Source organism: Momordica charantia (genome assembly GCF_013281855.1).
Source record: "Momordica charantia cultivar OHB3-1 chromosome 11 unlocalized genomic scaffold, Mcharantia_2.0 BLBB01000011.1, whole genome shotgun sequence".
Classification (NCBI taxonomy): domain Eukaryota; kingdom Viridiplantae; phylum Streptophyta; class Magnoliopsida; order Cucurbitales; family Cucurbitaceae; genus Momordica; species Momordica charantia.
Window position 1 is genome coordinate 1,029,358 of NW_028275159.1, and position 22,678 is coordinate 1,052,035.

Sequence of the window (22,678 nt, forward strand, 5' to 3'; positions counted from 1 at the left end):
TAATAATAAAATAATAAGGTAGAGATCACTTGATATAATTTCAATAATAAAGAAATAAATAGTTAGTAAAACTAAAACTTAAAAATCTCACTTCCAAAGTTAAAAATCTCAACAATATACACAGTGAATGATAGTTGGAAACCATGGGCAGCAGCTGATATCTCAGTGCAACATTCTCGCTGAACACCAAGAAATTGAGTGGAATAGCATATAGCATGTATATGGGGGAGTGCAAATTTTAAAGCCAATCTGTAGTTGTTCTTGTTTCTGACTCAAGTTAACCACCTGAATTCGTCAACGCTCCGTCGGGATCTCTGCACTTCCTCAATGCTGCTCGAATCTCTTTCAACATTAGACTTATATTGATGCCTTTCCTGCAAGTGATACATTGGAAAGACAACGATGTTGTAACGATGTTTTTGAGGATAATCATAAAGACGGATGTTAATTTTTCATGACAGAACAAGGGCAAGAGGGAAGTTATTGCACGAACTGCAATGGCGACCTAGCTATAAACTAGCATGATAAGATAACTGATCCAAAAGCAACACGATAACAATATGACCTTTTAGGAGTAGAAAATTAGTTCAATTTTCAACCATTGTACTTTAAACTCAGAACAGAGATTCATTTAGAATACTGTAAGCGTTTTCCAACAGAACTCCTACAGGAGAATTCGTGATGGGTGAAAAGTAAACCATAGGGCCAGGAAAACATAAATGCTCCAGGCACAGGTCACGTGTGATCTAAAGATGTGCTGTCTTTTCCTTTTTTAATGTTTTTGTGTCTTCGCCAGCACCTTAACTAATGTTAATGTTATGAGACAACTGGCTAATCTTGCTACATTTAGTTACAAAAAAAACTCCTAAGATACTAAATCTTAGATAATCGGACATCATAGTTTAAACCCATTCCTAAACCTTTTTTCATTGGGTTTAGGAGGTGACAACTTCTGGTTGTTCAACAAGAGAAAATGAACAATAACTCAAACGACATGGTGAACAAGAATGCAGAATCTTAAGCCGCAGGAGAAACTGCAGGAGGGAAACAATGCCGAGCCAGCTCGTTGAAAGAAAGACAGAAAATTAATCGACAAGATAGGAATGACATGATCATGTAAAAAGATTAAACAAGTTAAGAGTTGAACTTACAGAACACTAACGCCTACAACAGAAAGAGGACGGGGATAGTCCTCAATCTCTTTATCCTTTTGATCCGTATTTGGAATCCCCAAAGAAGAAGCAGTTGCAAGATCACCTTCCGAAGGTGATGATTGAGCACCATCCTCAGATCCCACTTGCTGAGGAAAAAGGTCATCGGTTCCAATTCTCAATATTTCTTCAGTTAGGGATGGAAGCCTATCTCTAGCCTGAAAGGGTAATTAAAGATTCACAATGTTGCTGTAAAAGTCAATTACAAATAGAAACCGCAGTAACCATCCATTTTTCTCATGGACAAAGTTCAAGTAATAGAAGATCATGAAAGCACGAACCTCAGGAAGGTCAGTCTTGTTTAGCACCACAACATATGGTCTTTCGAGGTAATTAGGATTGTACATCCGCAATTCCTGTAGAATATTTCTCATACTTAATCAAAGAAATACCATTCAATAATGAGAAATGTCATCATATGATTAACCAATCAGTTGATCGATTGGGGATTTTGAGCAGTCAACCTAAAAGTATCAATAAGAATACAGACAGCAGTGTACTTTTCAAAAAGAGACAGAGATGAAAACTTACTTCTCTCACGGTCATATAGTCATCAACAGGGTTCTCGGCAGCTGCATCAACAACATGAACCAACAGCCGGGTCCTTCTCAAGTGTCTCAAAAAGTTGCGACCAAGACCCTAAAGAACTTTATAGATTGGAAAATCTGAAGCTTCCAAACAAATTTTGTATTGCAAAAACAAGAAACAAGATAAATTATGCAACAATACCTTACCCAAATGAGCACCTTCTATAAGCCCTGGTAAATCTGCTAAAGTAGCTTCAGATTGATACATCCCTGCTCCTAAACTGGGGTCCCCATCAAGACGTCCAAGGTTCGGAATTAAAGTGGTGAAAGGATAGTCTGCAATATCGGGTTTTGCAAGAGTAATGGCTGCCAGAAGTGTAGATTTTCCAGCATTGGGAAGTCCCTACAACACTCAAGAGCGGAAAAAGATTGTAGTTAGATGAATACAATCTTAAAAAGTAGTTCAAAATCATGACTCAGAATTCCACAAATGGTTGGAATCACCGTTACGTTCCTGAAAAGCAGTCGTTGAAGAAAGAGGGTAATAGGAGAGATGTATTTACTATAAATTACTGAGATATGTACACTGCAGGGAGATAGAAAATAGGGACAAAATAAAATAAACTGGATGTACTCACAACCAAACCAACGTCGGCAACTACTCGAAGAATCAACTCCAAACTGACCTCTTCCCCAGGTTGACCAAATAACAGAACCTGAAAATAAATTACTTCTGATTAATAAGTAAACAACATAAAAAGGTTATGTCAGAAGTACAAATATAAATAACAGAGCAATTTAAGAAAAACATCAAACCTATGCAGAGATAGAATTGTAAGACAAGAAGAGATGGATTTCCATAGGAAATATCATTTCATATTGACTAATTCTCATGTGAAAGTCTTGTTTCCTAATCAAGGTAGGAAACACATTGTTATCGCACATGATTCAGTAATTTTTCTAATATATAAATGTTTACAATCTTCACCTTATCACTTTCATCTCTCATCACATTGGAGGTCAGAGACATCATCTTTTTCCTTCTACTCTCTGGTGTATCTATCAAGCTTATCTGTACAAAACAAGTAAAATTGAGTACATCGATAAATAATACTAATATTATTGTTATTATTGAATTATCAGAGTTCAGGAGTCTTTCAGATACAAGTTTCATTCTAAGAAAGTAACACAAAAACTTGGAGCGTCAAATACAGATAATCATCATTAAGAAAATGTTAAAAGTATAGTTTTCCAGTCTTTGAAGTTCACCCAGTACTAATTTGGTCTCTAAAACTTCAAAAGATTTTATTTTAATCTCTTACGATTTATTAAGATTTGGAAAACCATGTCAATTTTTTCAACTCATATTGGCAAGGACTAAATTTGAAATTTTATGGAGCAAAACTATATTATAACGTTTTAAAAAAAATAAAAACTTGTTATAGTTAAAAGTAAACAGAGTCCATCATACCCCTCCTTGTCCTCCTCTAGCAACAAGAATCTCGTCACCTGGATGCACCAGATCAGCCAAAAGTTTTCCTCTTTTACGCTTTACAACAGTACCTATAGCACAAAAACAGATACAAGCACACACAAAATTAGGAAAAACCTGCAATAAAATTTTGTAATCATTACGCCAGAACACAGAGTAAAATAACAATCGTAAAATTGAAAATGTTTAATGAATTCCTTAACTAGAGCCGATAATTATGATATAAAGTATAAACATCAACCAGCAAGACATTTGGAGGCGAAAAAAGATAGAAAATTAGGGCGGAATTAGATCATATCCATTTCAAGAACACATTCAATCAATCCCATTGCTTAACACTAATTAGCAAGTTTGTACCCAACCGATAGGAACAGGAATACGCAGAGTTGGGGCAGAAAGTCCATTGTGCATTTGCGAGGTCAAAACGCCCATTGCATCAACATTGCCACCACGCTTCGCATTATAGCGGCTCTTGGTGTGAAATTCCAATAGCGAGTCCTTCCCCTCGTCAGCATAAATTACCACATCTCCTCCTCGCCCGCCCATGGGGAGAATTAGGGATCCATCAAAGTCCCTTTTATACAAACTTTTCTTCCTGACCCTCTCCTTCTCCTTACCGTATTTTCCTTGGGACTTGCTAGTTTGTTGATTGGGCACGCTAAGAACTGTACCGTGGCCTCCATCTCCTGAACGCACTGAGATGATAGCCTGATCAAAATACTTATGGGGTTCTTTGGTTAACGTAGCTGAGTTCGCGGAAGAGTCAGCGACCCTGGCTAGTTTGCACTTAATTGAGCAGTAGCTCAAATATCCAGTGAAGTCTCTGTTTCTGTAACGCCTATAGATAACAAAACCCCAGAGTTCATGCCAAACAGAAACAGAAACTTTTTGGAAGAAATGGTCAATCGGATTTAATACATCTGTGTATGAAGAACTAAAAACTGACCCTACAATTGGAGAACAACAGATATATGCCTAGAGCTCACCGTCAAGGAACCAAACGAAGAAAATTCATCGACCAGAAATTTCGAGAGTAACAGAGAGTAGAAGAACCACACCTCTTTGGGAAGACGATAGAGAAGAAGCTGTTGTCATGGAAAACATACGAGGAAGACGACGGTAGAGAAAGAATTGATACCATTATCCCAAAAAATTTCAGATGGTGGGAAAAATGCAGATGTGATACAGTTGGGGTCTTCTGCGAAATCATGAACAGACAGTGAGGTGGGCCACCGGGAACCGATGAGCCCATGACAACTGGATATTTGAAATAAAGCCCAACAAACTTCATTTAAGCCCAAATTGTAGGCCCAATCTCTACCCCAATTGAAAACTTCTAGTTTCATTCCTACAATCAATTCTCTGCAAATTTCCTCCATTATGTTCCTCATTAATTTCCAAAAGCTTAATAAGATCATAAGAAGTTGCGCTTGATAAATCAATGACTTCATTTTTCAAAAAATCTTAGGATTAATATTGTTGTCGAACTCTTTAATTCTCTCTTGCTGTATACAAAAAAGTGTGATTGACAGCTCACGAATTTATATGACTGTAAGAAAGAAGATTCAGTATAAATATCAGAAAACGGTCCTTGGCGCTCAAGTTTATATTTATAAATAGATATTCGTCTTCTAATCTATTTCATTATCGATTTGCCAACACTCTGAGGTCTACATTTCAAAATATTTTCAAAACATTAGAAATACTATTTCTGAAATAGAGCCGGTGATTTAATCACTTCCTGTTTGTCCAGGATTTCGACTGAATGAAAACATTCTCACTTGGTACTATTTATAACTCGATTTATCATTTTTATTCACCCTGGAGCATGAGGTAAATGTGAAATCTAACTGGGAAGAGTCCGATCTTCATCATCATTCATTTTGATGGCTGTGGTAATTATCAAACGAGAAAGTAACAAAAAAAAAAGCCAAAAAGGTAAAACTTTCCATTTTGAGCTAAAATATTTTAAGACATGCGGTCTATTTCGAAAACACTCAATAGGAGCATATAGTTGAGTGAATTAGACACTTGGTACCTTTTGTTTAAAAAATAATAATAAAAATAAAAAACCTTTATTACCTTCTACGAAGTCGATTCAATCTTGCACCTCCACGTTGTCAAACGCAAAAAGTGATAAAGACACTCAACACATCATCTTCTTGAGTAATTGAAACACAAGTCACATAATTTTAACTCCCGAGAAAGAGTCCTACTCTTACATATTTGACAATCCAATCAAGAGGAAACTAGATCAACTCATTTGATGATGTAGACCTTTTCTTTACACTGTGACAAACAAAGCTAGCATTTGATGACCATGGCATAAGACAACAAAGTAGAGTTTCTACCTTCTCCTATGTTCCTTCGTGTCAAAACCAGATTATGAGACACAACAATGCTAGCCAATATATCAACATAGTAAATTTTGAAAAAATGAAATAAAAGGAAAGAGAATAAAGAGCAAGCAACAAAATTAGAGACGGCATGTACAATAACACAAGGCATTAGGTCGACTAGGTCACCAACTGAAAGGAAAATGAACTTTTGCCCAGGGGACCCCAGATGACTCTATTTATGGCCCTACCCGGCACCCTAAAGCATATGAAGACAGGAGCATACTTCGAATGCAAGAACTCGCAGACATGAGAAACATCACTCAGCAACCTTAGAATTGAGTGGAATTGAGAGTGATTCGAACTCGAGAAACTTCCATACCACAACCATGAGTCGCCATTGTGCCCGAAGATTTCCTTGAATTAGCTTTTCAAGAAATCCCTCAAAGAAAATGGTTGAGGCCCATCCTGCAAATCCAGACGTCTCAATATGTAAGATTAGTAACCAACATCTCTCTTAAGAAGACTTTCCAGAGTAATAATCATTTATAAAGCATGTAGTGATTGAAACAAGCAGCAAAAGATACTAATGTCCTCAGATGTCCATTTTCTATGAAATTAACCTAAAAAAACCAATGCAAAATTTTATAATCAAATTCAAAAGCATCACATGTTCAGCCGGAAAAATATGATCCTTGACTAAAATTACTTGACTTAAAAGTTACGGCACAATTAGCATCGGTAAAGTACATAAGGTAAATAAAACATATGGATAAGGTTATGACTCATGAGAACCATCTTTTTCCCGTTACTGAAATAGTTTGCATGTTGAGAAAATTGACAACAAATATACATATGCTAAGACATGAACACAAGCACATACATGCATCCACAAACCAGCACATATAAATTTAAAATGGGCAGATTACCTTGCCCAGCTCTTGGCTTAAGGACTGTCTAACTACAGTTGCCTGCTTTATCAGCCTTTCCATTGCTGTATAGCTCGGGAAGTTTGCATGTGCTGATATCAACCAAGACCACAATAATAAGAAGTTGATCACTCAATATATGGAGGTTAGATTTTAAAATTTGTATGCAATAGAAGAAACTCCCTAATAGTATCAATGGAAATGTCAAATAAAGTCATGAGAAGAAAAATGGAACAAACCAAGAATTGCTCGATTTAGACTTTCTGCTACTCTTTGCCGGTAATCTACACTAAGCAGATGAAACATTGGAGACTTTTCTGGTTCTTCATAAGCAAGAAGAGCCATGAAATCCTACAATGACCTAAAGATTAGTATTTCAAGCTTTAGCTGGTTCAGCTTGCTGAATAAACGAATGATGAGGGGGGCGATAACAGATAGAGGATATTCTAAGTCAAGCTACCAGCTACGCACTTCAAGTTTTTCGACATATTTATGCACCTTCCCAAAAGGGGCAAGCTTGACCTGAGCAAATTCTAGAGCCTCTGTGCTGCCATGTAAACAAATAAGGAGGACCATCAAAAGTTATGAGCTGTTATACCAAATGCCCCACTGACCATCTGGATACTACTGAATGGTACATAAATAATTATGATGATGGTGGGAGGCTCACCATTTCCTAGAGCAAACAAGTTCAACAAAATGAAGGCTCAAAAGATCAAAGTGCAAGTCCTCATTCTTCTCAAGTAAACCATGTGCTATCTCTTCTGTTAACTCAATGGCCTTAAGTGCATTTCCTTCTATTGCAAAATCATAAATTCCTGAAAATACAAAAAGTTACCATCAGATTCAATGAAAATTTTTAGATTGAATTTAAAGGATATATAAAAGCATAATTATTATACACAAACACATCAACACTAAGCTCAAAGATTCTATATTTTAACTTAATATTTTTTTTAAAAGGAACATGTACAGTATCTAGGCTGGGTTCCCTTTCAGTGAGTCCATTCCTAAACTCAGGGACCACTTAAGAGAGTGGAAATAAATCAACTTTCCTTACTAGAGATATCTAAAGTAAGCCACCACAACAGAAGAGTTTATCTATAAACAGGCAAACAAGCAAATACATATCATTCATATTGTTTAAGGGAATCAGGCAATTAACCAGTCAGATGTAGAGTTATATTTGAGCAACAAGAAACAGTCTCCAGAAGTCCCAATTAGTAAGAGAGAGAAATTTCACCAACTTTTTCTTTTTTCCATGTCGACAAGATAATCAGTGTGCTGTTTAAGCCCAGTACAATTAGTGAATGACTCTGCAGTCTCTTTGTAACAATTATGAACAAGGTACGATAAAACAATGTTCTGAATATCACCATCACTGATGGCCTGTCAATAAACGAGAGAAAAAGGAAACTCTTAGTACTTACAACAAGTAAATAACATTTCAATTTAATAAGAATCAAGCTGGTGAAAACCATCGCGCTAACCAGTATCAACATCTTATTCACCATCAATGAATTTTCAGAGGGTGATCGCGCAATGAAAAGGTGAATTAGAAATTAAATATTATTCTACTCCAAAAAAGAACCAGAAATGGAAATTTCTCACATAGAAGCAAACAACCTTGTGCCATCTGACCTCGATGACAGTTGTTGAAATGTCTATTCAATTGCATACTTGTCACCATATAATCAACCTATCAGCACATTACTAAAGCGTTGAACACTGATATAACCTCAACATTCCCCAAGACAAGCATCCAATTAACAATAATAGAAGCTTTACTAACGTAAACAGAAAATGATCCTCCGATCTCCGATGTCAGAACTAGTTTCTTGTTTTCTAAGATAGTAAATAAATATTAACGAGGGAAGTGAACCACTGAACTACGAACTTATCCTGCCATTTCAATTGTTCCAGTAGTTCTTGTTTGAAGAGAGAACAATATTATTAGGAAACTGCAGAAAGAACGTCGGGAACGGCTAGGGTCTAACAAAAAAAAAGACATCTCAAATTGACCAAAATAATGAGAGACAGAGTAATCAAGCAATGACAAAAATGAGCAATTAGTTTACTAATCTCAAGAGGATAAGCAGTGAAGTTGGATGAAATTGATATCGGAAATTGACAGGGAGACTGGGAGAGTAACTCACTCTGTGGTCGTAGTGACGGGGATCGACGTCCATGATTAAGTGTCGGCCGGCGAAAACAAAGCAGTTGAACGATTGCGAGGCTAAGTTAAGAGTAAGAGAGGAGCGGCGCAGAGGAGATTGGTGAGTCGCCGTTGGGGGGAGGAGGCAGATTTTTCATCGAATTCCGTCTCGGCCCCCTTCGTCTTGGACTTGCAGGGTACGAAAATGAAAATGATCCGACTCTGTATCGGAAAATTTTGCAGCCCGATATTCAGTTTTTTACCGCAAGTTTTGTGCACACGCTTCGCCAAAAACTCCGGATAAGACTAGAAGTTACGGCGTTAACCAATTAATCTCTCTGTCTCTCTCACTGTTAATTCAACCAATTAATTTTCATTTTACCCATAAACGTTTGAAAATGATATTTTTCAATCATCCTTGTTAGCTGCATAGATTATTCCTGTTTCATTTAGAAATTAACGCATTCGAATTTTAAGGCAGAAGAAGTCAAAACCTCAGGAACTTTTTTTGAGTTAAAAGGGTTAAAAAACCCCATATCATTCCCAACAAATTGGAGTATGAGAATTCTAACAATGGGAAGAATAGATACCAATTACTGTTAAGTTATGTTCATATTGGTTTAAAATCTCATATCATTGAATATAATATTTTTTAAAGAAAAAATAACAAATAAAAACCCTTTTTTCATATTATTTTACTTTATTCATTTAGTTTTCTGGAATGTACACACAAACATGAAATCTGAGAGATTCGACCATACCCATGGAAAAATTTCTAATACTACGGGAGCCCCATACTTATATCGTTCATAATGTGACACATTATTAAGTAATCTATTACTTTATTTGGACCATACACCATTCTTAAATACAGTTAGATTTGATAAACAATTAATGAAAATAGTATAAAAAAATTTCATACCCGTGGTACTGGACATTTTGCCCACGCCAGTTAGAGATCATATGTCCCCACTGGGCTTAAGTGCATACAAAGACCTGGAGATAGATCAGGCCCATCAAACTAGAAAGAACGGGCCAAGCCCACGCATTTCAATGCCATGATTCCATTCAAGCACAAGCCAGTAAATACAAGTATCAGATCAGACATTGCTCTGACCGAAAGAAAAAACTTGAATAAAGAGACAGGGAGAGTGTTCCACAACTGCCCTATGCAACCTGCTTGCTCAAGCGAGCTATAGCTTAATTACTGGCTCCCAGGTCCCCTGTTATAGTGAAATGCCAATTATTTTGACCCATATAAATGATCATAGCAGGATCTTTAATACCAGGATACAGTTTTATGAGCATAAAATCTGGAACTCCGAGCATGAAGAACTAGAGCACAGCAATACACCAAGCAAAATGCACGTCGATACAGCAAGGAAGTTAGAAATGCGAGAATGTATGTCAGATAGAAACATTACAAATCAACAATTTTGAGTTTCTCTTAATTGCCTCAAACTGCTGATTCAAGTATAATTGATTTTTCAAAATCATCATCCAAGTGATATCTTAAAAACCAATTAAAAGTGATTTTGAGCTTTCCTAAAATCAGTTTTATAATTTACCAAATATGATCAATGGAAAGAGAAGTGATTTTGACCATGGCAAAACCAAAATCACTCCCAGATACACCCAATCATAACCAAAAATGAGAAAAACATACTACAGATTAGAAAACAGATCGTTGTCTCGTCCCAAACAAGCGGGATAATGATACAGTGTGACCTTTGGTCCACTGATCAAAGATCCTCAGCATCCATTCAACCGCCAAACCAAACAGAACGTCCATCTCCACGACCTCCATAAATAATAATCTAATTCAAGCAAATGTTAAATACAAGTTGTGTGTGAAGTTTCTTGAAAACTTATGGTGGTCAGTGCAAAGCAAGTAATGGTGGTCAGTGCAAAGCAAGTAATGGTGGTAGCTTAGAAGAGAGGTGTGGGCTGAGTACTAAAAGGATCAAAAACTAGTTGTGTTGGCTAAGTTGCTATGAAAATGAACTAACAGAACAATATTCATCATCACAAACCAAACCATACAAGAAATTTCACCATCCAACAGTCCAACATAATGAACTATTTCACTCAACCTTAACATTGCCCAACAATAGGAAGCTAATTTAGCTTTCACAAGTACAATAGTCGTCAAAGAAAGACTAACATCTGATGCTCATCTTAAATGTGAAGATCTTTAGATGTTCAGCTTTGAGAGCCATAGACCTCTCAATAAATATCCAAGTGAAATCGAAGTCTGGCTTCAGAAGAAGGAAGGCCAAGAGCTCAAATTATTCACTTAACTCTTCAGATTATTTGCAATTTCTATATCAAGAGTGTAAGCAATGGTACACCAGATGAAGCGAATTCAATTATATATCAAAATTTACAGCTTTAACAACATCCGTCCTCTGTATAAAATACGTGTAAAAGCAAGCAAAATTAAGCATTAGTACCTCCAATTTGCTACCTTATGCTTCAATTATCTAGCTTAATCTCTTTCCACGGAAACTTCTTGGACTTCCCTTTCAACTGGTGGACGGGAACACATCTTTAACAGCGGAAGCGGCGGTCAAGTAATTAAGAGTGTTTCTCAATGTTTCCTTCTCCCTTTTCAACCTCGCCGCCGTATCCTCCAATTCAAGCAACGCCTGCTGCTCTCTCGGCGCACCTTCAAAAGTGCTTCCGACGAAGAACGAGAACGGAGTTGGGAATAAGTTCCTTCTCAAATCTTGAACCTCTTTCTCCGGCTTCCCACTGAGTCGGTTCGACAACCGAATCACATCCTTCATATACGATTCAACCTCGTTGGCCAATGCATCTAAATCCTCTTCTCCACTGCCGGTCGGCCGGTCTTCAAGCCAGGTCACTTCGGCGACGAGGTACGGTTTCGTCCGAACAAGATTGGTGACACGGAACCGCTCTTGACCCTTACAGATGAGGAAGAATCGGTCGTCAACGAGGCGCTCGTGTTTGACGACCTCACCGACGCATCCAACATCCGTCGTACCCGAAACCGCATCCGTATAAATAACTCCGAAGCGGAGATCGGTCTGGAGCAGAGTGTGCATCATCATCCGGTAGCGGAACTCGAAGATCTGCAGAGGAAGAATAGCGCCGGGGAAGAGAACGAGAGGAAGAGGAAACAGCGGTAGCTCAACGACGTCATCGGATTTCGGAGAACCGGTGTGGTGCTTTTCCGGGAAAGACGAAGCAGAACACTTAAGCGGATTCGGCTTGTAGCGGCGGTGGCGAAGGGCGGCCGGAGAGAAGAATCTAGGGCTAGGGTTTAAGGAAGATGAAATGGTGTTGGGATTTAGAATGGGTTTCTGGGATAGAGACGAAGAGGAAGAGGAGGGAATTAGCTGAGGGAGAGCCATTGTAGTGCTGCCAGTGTTCCAAGTGTTCTAGATAGAGAACCAAATCGCTCGTTTGCTTGTAGAGAGACTGTAATTCTACTCTCTGTTCTCTGCCTCACAAAAATCAAATTTCCCCACAAATTAAAATTATTTCACTCCATTTCCATCCCTCGCTTTCTCTCTCCAATCTGAAAAATCTGGTGGTTTTAAGCAGAGGCCGAGTCGAATTGAGATTGTGGATAATATAGAGAGAGGAAATACTCGAGAATGTAGGATGTGGACTGAGATTTTCCAACGGGGGACTAGAACTTGAAGCAGAGCCGAAAACCTGCCGATACTACGACTCTGATGATACGAATTTTCATTTTCATTTGGGTTTATTTGAGAAACTCGGCCCATTATTGGTGAGGAAGCCCATTTCGAGCCCACATATTTCCTCCAGAAAGGCCCAGATATTACATATTGAGGCCCAGCAACTTTGGGCTCGTGTGAATGGCTAGAGATTGAACGATGCTTATATAGTTGCGTACCGCGTAGCAATAACTGCAAAATCAGATGCTCTTCTCTTTTAGCTGTATTTGGTCTGGCCTAACGCACTTCCATCGACGGGCGTTTGGAGGAAATTGTTCAGATTCTTGAAGGTGAGAAAGCAGAGTTCTCGGAGCCTTCCAAATGCGTCGATTTCGTATGCACCGCAGATGGAGCTTTCCTTCTGCACGTTCATTTCCTCCTACTACTATAAATTGAGCGATTCTGGTTTGTATTCTCCATTGGTTCAGTTTTCATCGTTGGACGACGATCTTACAGAGAGAATCACTTACAACTTACAAGTTACAGCTCTCTGTGCTTTTGTTTTCGAGGTCGAAAATGGTGGACAAGAGGGAAGTGATTGCGTGCCATACCGTTGGATCGTGGAAGCAGCAGCTCCTCAAGGGAAAACAATCCAATAAACTGGTACTGGTTGCTCCGAATTCTCCTATTTCTTTTGTGTTCCTCTTCCTTGTGAGCCTTTTTTCTTCCTCTTTCTAAACAATTTCGATTTTACAGATTGTTGTGGACTTCACTGCCGCGTGGTGCGGTCCATGCCGTGCCATGGCTCCACTGTTTGCAGAGTTGGCCAATAAGATGAGTAGTGTCATATTCTTGAAGGTCGATGTTGATGAATTGACTGTAAGTTGATTCAGTCCTGCTCACTTCAAACTTCAAAACTTTTGCGTTATTAATTGAGTGACATTGTCAAGACTTAAATAAAACCAATCATTTTTCTTTTCTGCAGACTGTTGCTGCGGAGTGGGGAGTGAGTGCACTTCCTTGCTTCGTATTCTTGAAGAATGGAAATTTGGTGGACAGGTTTGTAGGTGCAAGAAGAGATGTGTTGCAGAAGATTATATTACAGCATGCCTAATGGAAGTCTATGCAACTTTTGTGAGTTGCTATAAAGTGATTCTTTTAGTTAGAACAATTTGAATTTTTCTTGTGTTGGATTGTTTTTAATCAGTTTACTATTATGAGGCTACCGGACTCGTTATGTAATAAGTTAACATCATTATTTTCTTGAATAAAAATGAGCATCAATTTATAGTTGCTTTAAACATTCTCAGTGGTTTCTCCAACTGCTTAAACTATCATACTTGGACATTGAAAAATGTAACTTGCCAAGAGGCTAATGAAAATACTGATCCAAATTAAACAGAATGTTAAAATGAGGAGAGATTCTGAAAAGGGGATTCATCAAAAGAGAAAATTACTCTAATGACAATAAATACATAATTTTATTATAACTTAAACTCATCTCATCTGATTAATACAACGCTTAGGAACAGGGACTTTGGCACAAATGGCTACCATGATTTTTCAGGAAAAACAATGTAATGACCTTCAATCTTCCATTCCACTAATGATAAATTACTAATATTTATCATATATAATATGCAATGCTCTACATATGATCAATGAAATTTACCTTCAGCGTGTAAGTGACCCCCTTGGCTTATGGAGCAAGAATACAGGCAGTCAAAAAAATTCTTATGAACCACGCCCATCGATATCTGCTACCGCACAATCGACCTCAACTAATAATTGTTTCAATTCACTTGGACATGGGTCTTCTCCAAAGTTACCTCTGGTTGTTGACACCAAGCAACTCTCCTGTCCAAGGCATTTCTGCAGAGATATATCAAATTATATGAATGTTAGTATTAAAATCGTTTTGTTGGTCCACTGAAGTCTACAAAATGAGCGCATGTTTGATAGAAGATGTTACAGGGACCTTCTCTAATATGGCATGAGAATCTGGTGCATGACAAGTTCCCTTTTGGTAACTTCCGCAAGTTCCAGAAGGAGTTCCAAAACTTGCAAATTTTACGGCTGATATGACCTGTCCTGGATTACACTGCAGGTGAAGCGAATCCGGTTCCCCATTGCTTTCAATGATGTAACTTTCATTTTTAACATGGCGTTCAACTGCCTCACCACAAACACCAGTCATAGACCTCCTCAAAAGTGATATTCTGGATGCATCCCCTCCAAGTTCTTCAAACAACACCAATATGTTTTTCGTTGGCTTTAACCAGGATCGAGGAATGTGATACCTGGAAGAACATAAAAGAAACATGAGGGCAATCATCTTGGGAAAATCAATGGATCATCTGAAAAATAATGTGTATGCATGTAGCCATGACGGCCGTTGGCTGCATATATATTTCGATTCTTTTATATAGAATGTTACCATCGTTGAGTTGGCTGCCCACAACCAGCTTCACATTTGGATGGCCTGTATGTCCCAGCATAAGTACACCTGTTGCAGCCACCTTTTGCATAAGCCATCCAATATCTTCCAATACTCTGTCCATTAATCCATGCTTGGCCCTTGCCCATGCTCCGCAAGTCCAAAGCTAATGGTTCGTTTCCCCCTGGTGCATTGAAACTAGCCTGCAAGTTCCAACTCAAATTATTAAACTTCCTCATTTGAGTCACTAATCCAGTTTGTACCTCTTCTTTCCATTTTTTCTGAGGGATTTTACCTTATACCAAGTCAATGGTCGCTGACTTTGTGAAACAAGAGATCCTTTTACCCACTCAACAGATGAAGCTTTGGTTGGAGAGACCAAATTCATTGCCTCGCCTCTTAAGCCCACCTGTTCCCAGTAAAGGACATTAGACTAAATCAATTGCATCCCTGCCCACCTCAATGATGATACACATTTTAGTCTTTTACCTGGTAGTTCCATTTCTGCCACGTCAAATCTTTCTTTCCCTCATTAAGTCCACTTATCGAAATTGGACCGAGGATTCCTGTACGCCACGTCTCAAAATGCAACCCAACATTCTAACAACAAAATGAGAATCAGCAATCAGTTAACGTGATAAGATTAGTTCGCTATTGTTAAAAATGTAGTCACCTATCTACACCTAAAACTATAGTTATGGCAAAGTCAAGTTGTACTTTCTGCTGAAATGCTTGCATATTTAAAAATTAAAAAGGGATTTGTGGGAAGGAGTTAACCGGTAAACCGACTGCAATGCTGAGTAGAGCGATTTTATTCATTCCAGCACGCAAGTTGATAGGGCCCGTAAATGTAAATTCTCGATGTTCCCTACTTCCATAGGCTGACCCTGCATTATATGTTACAGAACAACTTCACTGAACTGTGATTTGATTGGAACTTTCAAGTGAAACATGCGGTACTTCTAAATTTCTTGATCATTAACCAATTACTGACGATAAAATCTAAATCTGAAGGATGAAGGCAGACCTGAAAACTGTCCATTGATAAAAACATGAAGAGCATGGCCAGCTGATTGCACGGATAAAGTGGGTTTTTGTTCTCCTCGGAGAAAAGCTTCTGATGAACTGATGCCAACACTAGAATATAATGCAAATTGATTGTCAATGCAAAAGGGATATCCTACAATATTATATAGTTCATGAAGAATATGCAGCGTATTCTTGTATTGCTCCCATGATAGATTTGAATGTAGTTTAGGACCGTTTTGATAACTTGCAGGCCCCTATTATATCTTATGTCACGTTCGCAAATTCATCAAAATCAAAACGAACAAAGTATTCTATATGCGTTTCCTATCCTACTAAGGACAATCACAAGTAATTCATCACTACATTCTGAAGCAAATTGCATTCCTTATGCAATATGGTGTAGTCCATTTACTTGTACAGACGTGAACAGTTATGGATCGAAAATTTTGGTTCATCAAGATCAAGTTTTTATATGGTGCTATGTCAATAAAAAAAATTTGTATAATACTATGGAATAGGTAGCTAAAGATACCATATAATTCCAGGCTCACCTTGTCATGTACCAAAGATAGTCACTGGTATCTCTAGTGACATTTATCTGCTCCAGGAGTCCAGGAACAGTCATTGTTGAACTGCCTCCTACGGAATATGTATCTTCATTATAAGTTTCCCACGACAACTTGGAAATTGTAGGCAACATTTGAGTTCGTGCAATATGAACTCCAACCTTGATGAGCACAAAACCATCTGAATTTTTAAAACATGGGAGAATAGAAAATGTACAAGAAAACATGTACCTAAATTTCAAGATTGAGATTTCAAACAAGGAGCATTATTATACCTTTGCAGTGTTGAATGCAACATGCTTACAGTCAGGAAGGATGCTTATTGACCAAGGAGGCAAAGTGTAGTGCATGTTATTGAATACCACTGTAGCTGCAGACTGCATATGGTAATTTGCAAGAAAAGCAGCGCACCTTCTTGGTCCCGAAGAGAATACATGAGCCTGAGAAATTGCCATAGTTGAGTTCAGAAACAACACCACAATTTGTGAAGAAAATCATGCAATTTAAAAATGCCAACCTGCTGATAGGCTCCTAGTGAGGTAACAGTAGGATCTGAGGCAACTAAAGCTTGCTCACATAACTTAATGGCCCTATGGAGCTCCTTCAAATGGCCATATTTTGGTTGCCTGATCAAACCTAAAAGTAATTAAGCAGTTAGCTCTGCCGGCCAGAAACAGAAATAAGAACTGCAGTTCATTTTCTTTCAGGGAAAATAGTTGAGAAATATAGTTCAAATGTTGGTGAAGATATGGTTATATCCTCTTTCTTTTCTTTTTTTTTTTTTTGACAAAGGGATGGGTTATATCTGAAGGTAGGAGTTTCAAATGTTCTGAAAACAAATATTTATAAAAAAAAAAAAAAAGTATGTTCAACCTTCTCACCATATTCATCAAGTGGAGCATCATAATCATAACTAGTTGTAATGAATGGGCCTCCAGCAGTACGTCCAAAGTTGGTTCCTCCATGGTACTTTCATTAATCACAAACCCGCAAAGTAAAATCAGATTTATGTCTGGCATAACAAGTCCATAAATGCTATGAAGTGAATAGTGCATGCTAACCAACCATGTAATAGTTGAAAAATGAACCACCCTTTTGTATGAAGCGAGCAACTGCAAATGCCAAATCTTGAACAGGTCTATGATAGACAGGACCACCAAACTCTGTAAACCTTTTATTACAGGGTAAGAAGTTGTGTTAAGATAGAAGGATTAAAATAGTAATTCCATTGGTAGATTGGATATCCATAGGAATGATAAATAAAGTATGTACCAGCCACTCCAAGCTTCTGTCCATATTGTTGGCTTGTATGGCTTATTGGGTGAGAAGTCGTCACAGTAAAAACCATTGCATGAGTTTATCTGTCGCCAAAAATGGAGAAACTATATTCAAGATTCTCCAATGAGGCTTAAAGATACATTTTCTAAATAAATGGCTCACCACAGGATCAGGAGCATCGTCTTCCTTGCACATCACCCAAGGCACTCCTGTATTCAGTCCAACAGCCATTTTTGCCGCCCAATTAATGTATGCATGTCCAGCAGCTCCAAGGGCTCTACTTTCCGGCCCATACTCGTTCTCAATCTAAGAAACAAAATTGAAATGAAAATATTTATCCTACAAGTATATACTAGACTATAAATTTAAATTGTCATGGCAACAGAGAAGTTCTTTATTATGAGCCGCTTCTTCAGCAAAATTAACAGTTCTGTTTCTTACTTCTAAACAATATCCATAACAAATATTTTAACCTTCCCATATGGAGACCTCACTGAAGCTTTTCAACCTTACCTGGGAAAGGATAATGGGGCCACCTTGTGAGGCAAATAGCTTTTCATTCTTCATCATTTGTACAATTTTCTGGGTGAACCCTTGCATTGCCATCTGGAGAGCAATAAACAAGAAAAACTACTGACTGCAAACTCCACTGACAGAATTTTAAGAATCAGATTATAATTAATGAAGAAAAATTTACCTTGAAAGGCTTATTATCAGTTCTGAAGCTGATTCCAGGAACGTACTTTAACCAAACGGGAAATCCACTGTACAATAAAATAGAAACGGAAAAGAGTCGAGTGTAATCAATAGAAAGCACCATGTCAGAGTCATTTACCACGAGGGGAACTAACAGAGAGAAGAAAAGAAGACTGCATCTGATTTCAAGCATTTACTCCAAAACCTGACAATAAAAAATAAGGGGGAAGTTTTTGATACCCAAAGTTCCACTCTGCACAAACATAGGGTCCAATGCGGAGATGAACATAAAGACCGACTCTCTGCACCGTCTTTATGAACCGTACCAGATCGTACCTCCCCTCAAAATTATACTGAGACAAGTGAGAACGAACAAATTAAGCTTAAATTTTAGCAAAATTTGGATACAGAAATGATTTCTAAAACAGTACATTGCCAGGAGAAGGTTCGTGAACATTCCAGAAGATATAGGTATCTATAACATCCAATCCCCCATCCTTCGCCTTCTGAATAAGATCTCCCCACATCTAACAGAGCCAAATCGAAGAACAGATAACCGAATGTGAGTGAAACTTCTAAACGATTACACGATAACTATGAAACGAAGCAAGAGTTGCATACTTCAGGTGTGCTTCTAGGGTAGTGAATGGAGCCCGAAATGAGAATTCTCCTCTGGCCATTGATGAGAATAGCCTTCTTATCGTATGTCACACTGCAATGTGTGGATCGAAAACCAGCCAATGCGGCCATGAAAGTGAAGAGCAGCAAGCTGGAAACCGAGAAAGTTTCCATGGATTTGGTTTACTCTTCAGCTTCGAAGCTCTGGAGAAGCTGAATCTGAATACTGATCTGATTCTACTCCACTGGTATATTGTAGCTACTAATTGAAGTGCGCAAAAGGAGAAGAGTCAATCATTGAGCTGTGAGCGTAAGCCTGAAGTGAACGTTCCACCAAATGGTCACACTCACAAGTCTATTGCTATGGCTATGGCTATGGCGTATATAAATGAGAATTATGAGCAGCAGAATTATCAGTTTATTTATAAATGTGCCTTTTAAAAGTTGAGTTTCAGCATCTGAGCTTTCTGCAGGTGAACCAAATTAAGTTTAAAAAATAGATTAGATCAAGCGACGTTTAATAACAACTGTCAAATTCAGACAGATGCGGCCAAAACCCAGCTCAAAAAGATGGTTCTCTTTCAATGTAAGATCGCTGACAAATCTTACCAATTTGATTATTTAATTTTAAAGTATACTTATTTAACTATATATACTTTATTAACAATTCAGGGTAGATTTACATTTGTTGTGATTTAATATTTAACCGTTTAATTTGTCGAACTAAAAAATATATTATAATTTAGTGGTTTATAAAAGATCACTAATTATGATTTATTTAATTAAGTCATTAAATTTGGTCTCATCGAAATATTTGTTGGTTTTTTTTTCCGTGTGAGTGATGTTTTTACTTTTGTTCATCAACCATCACTTTGTAATTAAGTTTTCAAATGTTCTGTATTAGTAATTTGGTTTTTTATTGTTAGATTTTAGTTTTAAGTTTTGTTAACTCATATCCAGTTCATCAGATAATATATCAATTGCATTTGCACTAAAAAAAAATTACATTAAAAATTATACTGTTTATTTTATCGATAATATAATAAACAAATAATAGCCTTTAATTCATTTCAAAATTGACACCTTACCTACAAGCGACTTCAATTATTGCTTACTTAGATATGGGTTCATAATGTAAAAATACATGTCTTTATAAAATAAATTTAAAACCTTGACTTTAAAAATCATAATATGAATTATAAATTAATTTAAACATAATTAAATGTTTAAGACACTGATAATTTATTTTACACGTGGTGATTTCAATTTATAATATTCACAAAGTTATACATATAAAAATATATTTTTTTAAGTATAGTAGCGATATAAATTGTATGAATTTAAACATTTAACCTCAAATTAAATGAATAGATGTTTTTGCCTCATATATATTGGCCTTTTAAAATGGGAATGTGTGAAATGTGTGGAGTATGAGTGGGCAAAAAAGTGCACACAATCATTTTATGAAAAGGATATTAATTTGGTATTGTCACGTGAAGTGGAACAATATTCTTCGATTGCATGTGGCCGGTGCCCCTACCCTTCGCCTTTTCATCCTCCGGTTGTCCCGCTTTGTTGGATGGACCACTGCCAATTTCAAATCCAATTTGCCTTAATCTCATAAAATAAAATAAAATAAAAAATCCCCATATTTTATTATCTTATTTAAAGTTAAAAAATATAAAATATACCTTATAATTACTGATCGTTTACATGTTTTTCCCTTCAAATTCAGGGAGTAGGATGAAAGCTATTTTATAAAATATTCTTTAAGTAACATTTTCCCTAATATATTTTATATTACTCATAAGTATGATTTGGGTCATGTTATTTTTCTACAAATTCAAATGTACAATATCTTTAAATATTTATTTATTTTATGTTATTAGTTTTTTTTTATTTTGAAACAAATATATTTTATGTTATTGGTTAATTGCATTTTTACACTTTATGGATAATAATTACGCATCAATTATGTTGTCTCTATTATTGCAAGAAAACTATCAACGGCATTTTATTATTATTGCATATTCATGATTTTTACCTAATTTATCTAATATATGTACCTTATTTGTTTTTATTTTTTATTTTTAACAAAACATATCTTATTATTTTCACTTAGTGATATACTTAGATCCAAGGTTTAATATTTAAAAAAGGAAAAAGTTTAAATTCTAGAGATTAAGTTGGAAACTAAAATATTTCATTTACTGCCAAAACTATATTTTGGTTTAACAATTATAATTTGAAAATTTGAATGTAAGTCTATCGATTAAAAATAAGAATAATAAAATAAATTCGACATGTATTTATTTGGCCAAAGGGCCTGTTAGGCTGTCCTCCAGCCTGTGAGTTTTAAAAATGGTGAACTTTCATTTGAAAGCAACAGCCCTTTCAAATAATGGGATCCCAATTCCCAACCCAGCGTTACTGGATAATTCAACTCAAAATCGATTTTTTTTCCTTGAGAAATAATTGAAATTTATTTGACTAAAGTCCTGATATACCAGATGATACCTAATATTTTATATTAATGTCGATCCCAGCACAACTTGCCTGACTGAATATTAAATGTCCTTTCCTATAAATTGTAAATTCTCTTATTTTCGATTGTTATTTAACTTAGTAAAAAAATAAATAAAAAACAAACAAACCAACAAAAATCAAAACAGCATAAATCTAAATTAGGGCATGTCATTATTCATACATCATATTTTTAAAATATTGACTATTGATTTTCTATTTTTATTCGTTTAGTCCATAAATTTAAATTCACATCTTTCAAGTTTTTAACTTTTAATTATGGAGTTATTGATCAATAAGTTTACGAATTTTCGAATTTATATTTATTAAGTCTCTAAATTTTCAATTTTTTATGTAATAGATTTATAAACTTTTAATTTCGTATCTAGTCTCTAACTGACTATTCACAAAAATAAAAGTTTTGAATTATAAATAAAAATTAGAATTTATATTTAATAGATTTGTTAGTTAAAAAAAATATATGGAACATGTCAACCATTTATTAAACATAAAATTGAAAGTTAAAAAACCTATTAAATGCTTCCATTATCTATTATACATAAAATTAAATATTTAAGGATTCATTAGGTACTTTTTAAAATTTAAGAATCTAATAGATAATCTAGAATCTTTAAGAGACGTTATTCAATTATAATTTTTTTTAATGAAAAGGCACTGAATGTAATGCTGCATTTTAATTTGAAGTGAATGAAATCATAGCGTAAGCAATTAAATTAATTTACGAAACCGGATGAAAAGAAGGTTCTTTTTTTATCAAAAAAAAAAGAGAAGATTATTTTATTATTGAAAAATAATACTTGCAATGAAATTGATTAATCGTGGGCATGTGGCCTTGCCACGTGCCTTATCAGAGGTAGGATTATAGAATCTGCCAATTTGGAACCGCATCGACGAGTTTCTTCGACATTAGTTCGTTGCGTAGAAAATGTCCCGTTGACGCCGTTCTTGGGCCGTTTGTTTCTCTTGCCTTGGGAAGTGGCGACCTTCGCTAAATTTCCGTTCCGTTTACGCCGGGCAGGTTATTTTGATTCTCCGAGGAACAAGGCACCTCGCCGTGCCAGACAAAATTGCCACGTGGTTTATTTACATTGCCCGAGTCTTATCCTTGTGTCTCCTCTCTTGTTAATTTTTTTTTTCTTACATTTTAGTACCTAAATTTTTTAAGAAAATACTTGGCTAGAGGACTCAACCTTATTTTTACCACATTTAAGAA

At 36.4% G+C, this 22,678-nt stretch overlaps 4 protein-coding genes across 6 annotated transcripts; 1 reads left to right on the forward strand and 3 right to left on the reverse strand.

The window, feature by feature from the left end:
* Positions 1-4,436, reverse strand: LOC111010741 (putative GTP-binding protein OBGC2). Its single transcript, XM_022284268.2, has 10 exons — positions 4,289-4,436; positions 3,593-4,068; positions 3,210-3,301; positions 2,727-2,810; positions 2,377-2,454; positions 1,941-2,141; positions 1,743-1,850; positions 1,493-1,567; positions 1,152-1,369; positions 1-374 (listed from the first exon to the last, which is right to left on the reverse strand). Exons 1-10 carry the CDS (start codon positions 4,369-4,371, stop codon positions 278-280), a joined length of 1,512 nt encoding a protein of 503 aa, XP_022139960.1. The 5' UTR covers positions 4,372-4,436; the 3' UTR covers positions 1-277.
* Positions 4,437-5,367: 931 nt separating this feature from the next.
* LOC111004860 (LisH and RanBPM domains containing protein) lies at positions 5,368-8,881 on the reverse strand. The gene is made up of 7 exons (XM_022276128.2): positions 8,652-8,881; positions 7,743-7,884; positions 7,166-7,313; positions 6,967-7,042; positions 6,735-6,846; positions 6,496-6,587; positions 5,368-6,034 (listed from the first exon to the last, which is right to left on the reverse strand). The coding sequence occupies exons 1-7, from the start codon at positions 8,682-8,684 to the stop codon at positions 5,990-5,992; spliced, it is 648 nt and encodes a 215-aa protein (XP_022131820.1). The 5' UTR covers positions 8,685-8,881; the 3' UTR covers positions 5,368-5,989.
* Positions 8,882-12,553: 3,672 nt separating this feature from the next.
* Positions 12,554-13,600, forward strand: LOC111025278 (thioredoxin H1). Of its 2 annotated transcripts, XM_022303205.2 has the most exons (4): positions 12,554-12,762; positions 12,844-12,960; positions 13,054-13,176; positions 13,283-13,600. In XM_022303205.2, exons 2-4 carry the CDS (start codon positions 12,874-12,876, stop codon positions 13,409-13,411), a joined length of 339 nt encoding a protein of 112 aa, XP_022158897.1. In that variant the 5' UTR covers positions 12,554-12,762; positions 12,844-12,873; the 3' UTR covers positions 13,412-13,600. The 2 variants fall into 2 exon arrangements, with proteins under 2 accessions (XP_022158897.1, XP_022158840.1); XM_022303148.2 differs by lacking the exon at positions 12,554-12,762 and having other exon boundaries at positions 12,769-12,960.
* A 159-nt stretch (positions 13,601-13,759) lies between these two features.
* LOC111025116 (beta-galactosidase 5) lies at positions 13,760-19,316 on the reverse strand. Of its 2 annotated transcripts, none has more exons than XM_088120089.1 (19): positions 18,925-19,316; positions 18,735-18,830; positions 18,544-18,656; positions 18,305-18,371; positions 18,121-18,213; positions 17,770-17,913; positions 17,602-17,711; positions 17,395-17,500; positions 17,211-17,298; positions 16,847-16,965; positions 16,605-16,769; positions 16,315-16,490; positions 15,762-15,871; positions 15,512-15,621; positions 15,224-15,334; positions 15,030-15,143; positions 14,735-14,937; positions 14,276-14,597; positions 13,760-14,169 (listed from the first exon to the last, which is right to left on the reverse strand). In XM_088120089.1, the coding sequence occupies exons 1-19, from the start codon at positions 19,093-19,095 to the stop codon at positions 14,032-14,034; spliced, it is 2,556 nt and encodes an 851-aa protein (XP_087976215.1). In that variant the 5' UTR covers positions 19,096-19,316; the 3' UTR covers positions 13,760-14,031. The 2 variants fall into 2 exon arrangements, with proteins under 2 accessions (XP_087976215.1, XP_022158679.1); XM_022302987.2 differs by having other exon boundaries at positions 17,602-17,690; positions 18,925-19,315.
* Positions 19,317-22,678: the final 3,362 nt, after the last annotated feature.

Coding starts and splice junctions, on each gene's coding strand:
- LOC111004860 (XM_022276128.2), bottom strand. CDS start 8,684: ATGGACGTCGATCCCCGTCACTACGACCACAGA. Junction 7,314..7,742: donor CGACATGGAAAAAAGAAAAA/GTTGGTGAAATT, acceptor TTGTATTTTCAG/GAATTTATGATTTTGCAATA. Junction 6,035..6,495: donor TAAGCCAAGAGCTGGGCAAG/GTAATCTGCCCA, acceptor CTGGATTTGCAG/GATGGGCCTCAACCATTTTC.
- LOC111025116 (XM_088120089.1), bottom strand. CDS start 19,095: ATGGAAACTTTCTCGGTTTCCAGCTTGCTGCTCTTCACTTTCATGGCC. Junction 15,335..15,511: donor GCATTGCAGTCGGTTTACCG/GTTAACTCCTTC, acceptor TTTTGTTGTTAG/AATGTTGGGTTGCATTTTGA. Junction 15,144..15,223: donor GGCAGAAATGGAACTACCAG/GTAAAAGACTAA, acceptor TACTGGGAACAG/GTGGGCTTAAGAGGCGAGGC.
- LOC111025278 (XM_022303205.2), top strand. CDS start 12,874: ATGGTGGACAAGAGGGAAGTGATTGCGTGCCATACCGTTGGATCGTGG. Junction 12,961..13,053: donor GAAAACAATCCAATAAACTG/GTACTGGTTGCT, acceptor TCGATTTTACAG/ATTGTTGTGGACTTCACTGC. Junction 13,177..13,282: donor TCGATGTTGATGAATTGACT/GTAAGTTGATTC, acceptor TCTTTTCTGCAG/ACTGTTGCTGCGGAGTGGGG.
- LOC111010741 (XM_022284268.2), bottom strand. CDS start 4,371: ATGGTATCAATTCTTTCTCTACCGTCGTCTTCCTCGTATGTTTTCCAT. Junction 4,069..4,288: donor TCTATCGTCTTCCCAAAGAG/GTGTGGTTCTTC, acceptor TGTTATCTATAG/GCGTTACAGAAACAGAGACT. Junction 1,370..1,492: donor ACAAGACTGACCTTCCTGAG/GTTCGTGCTTTC, acceptor TTACCCTTTCAG/GCTAGAGATAGGCTTCCATC.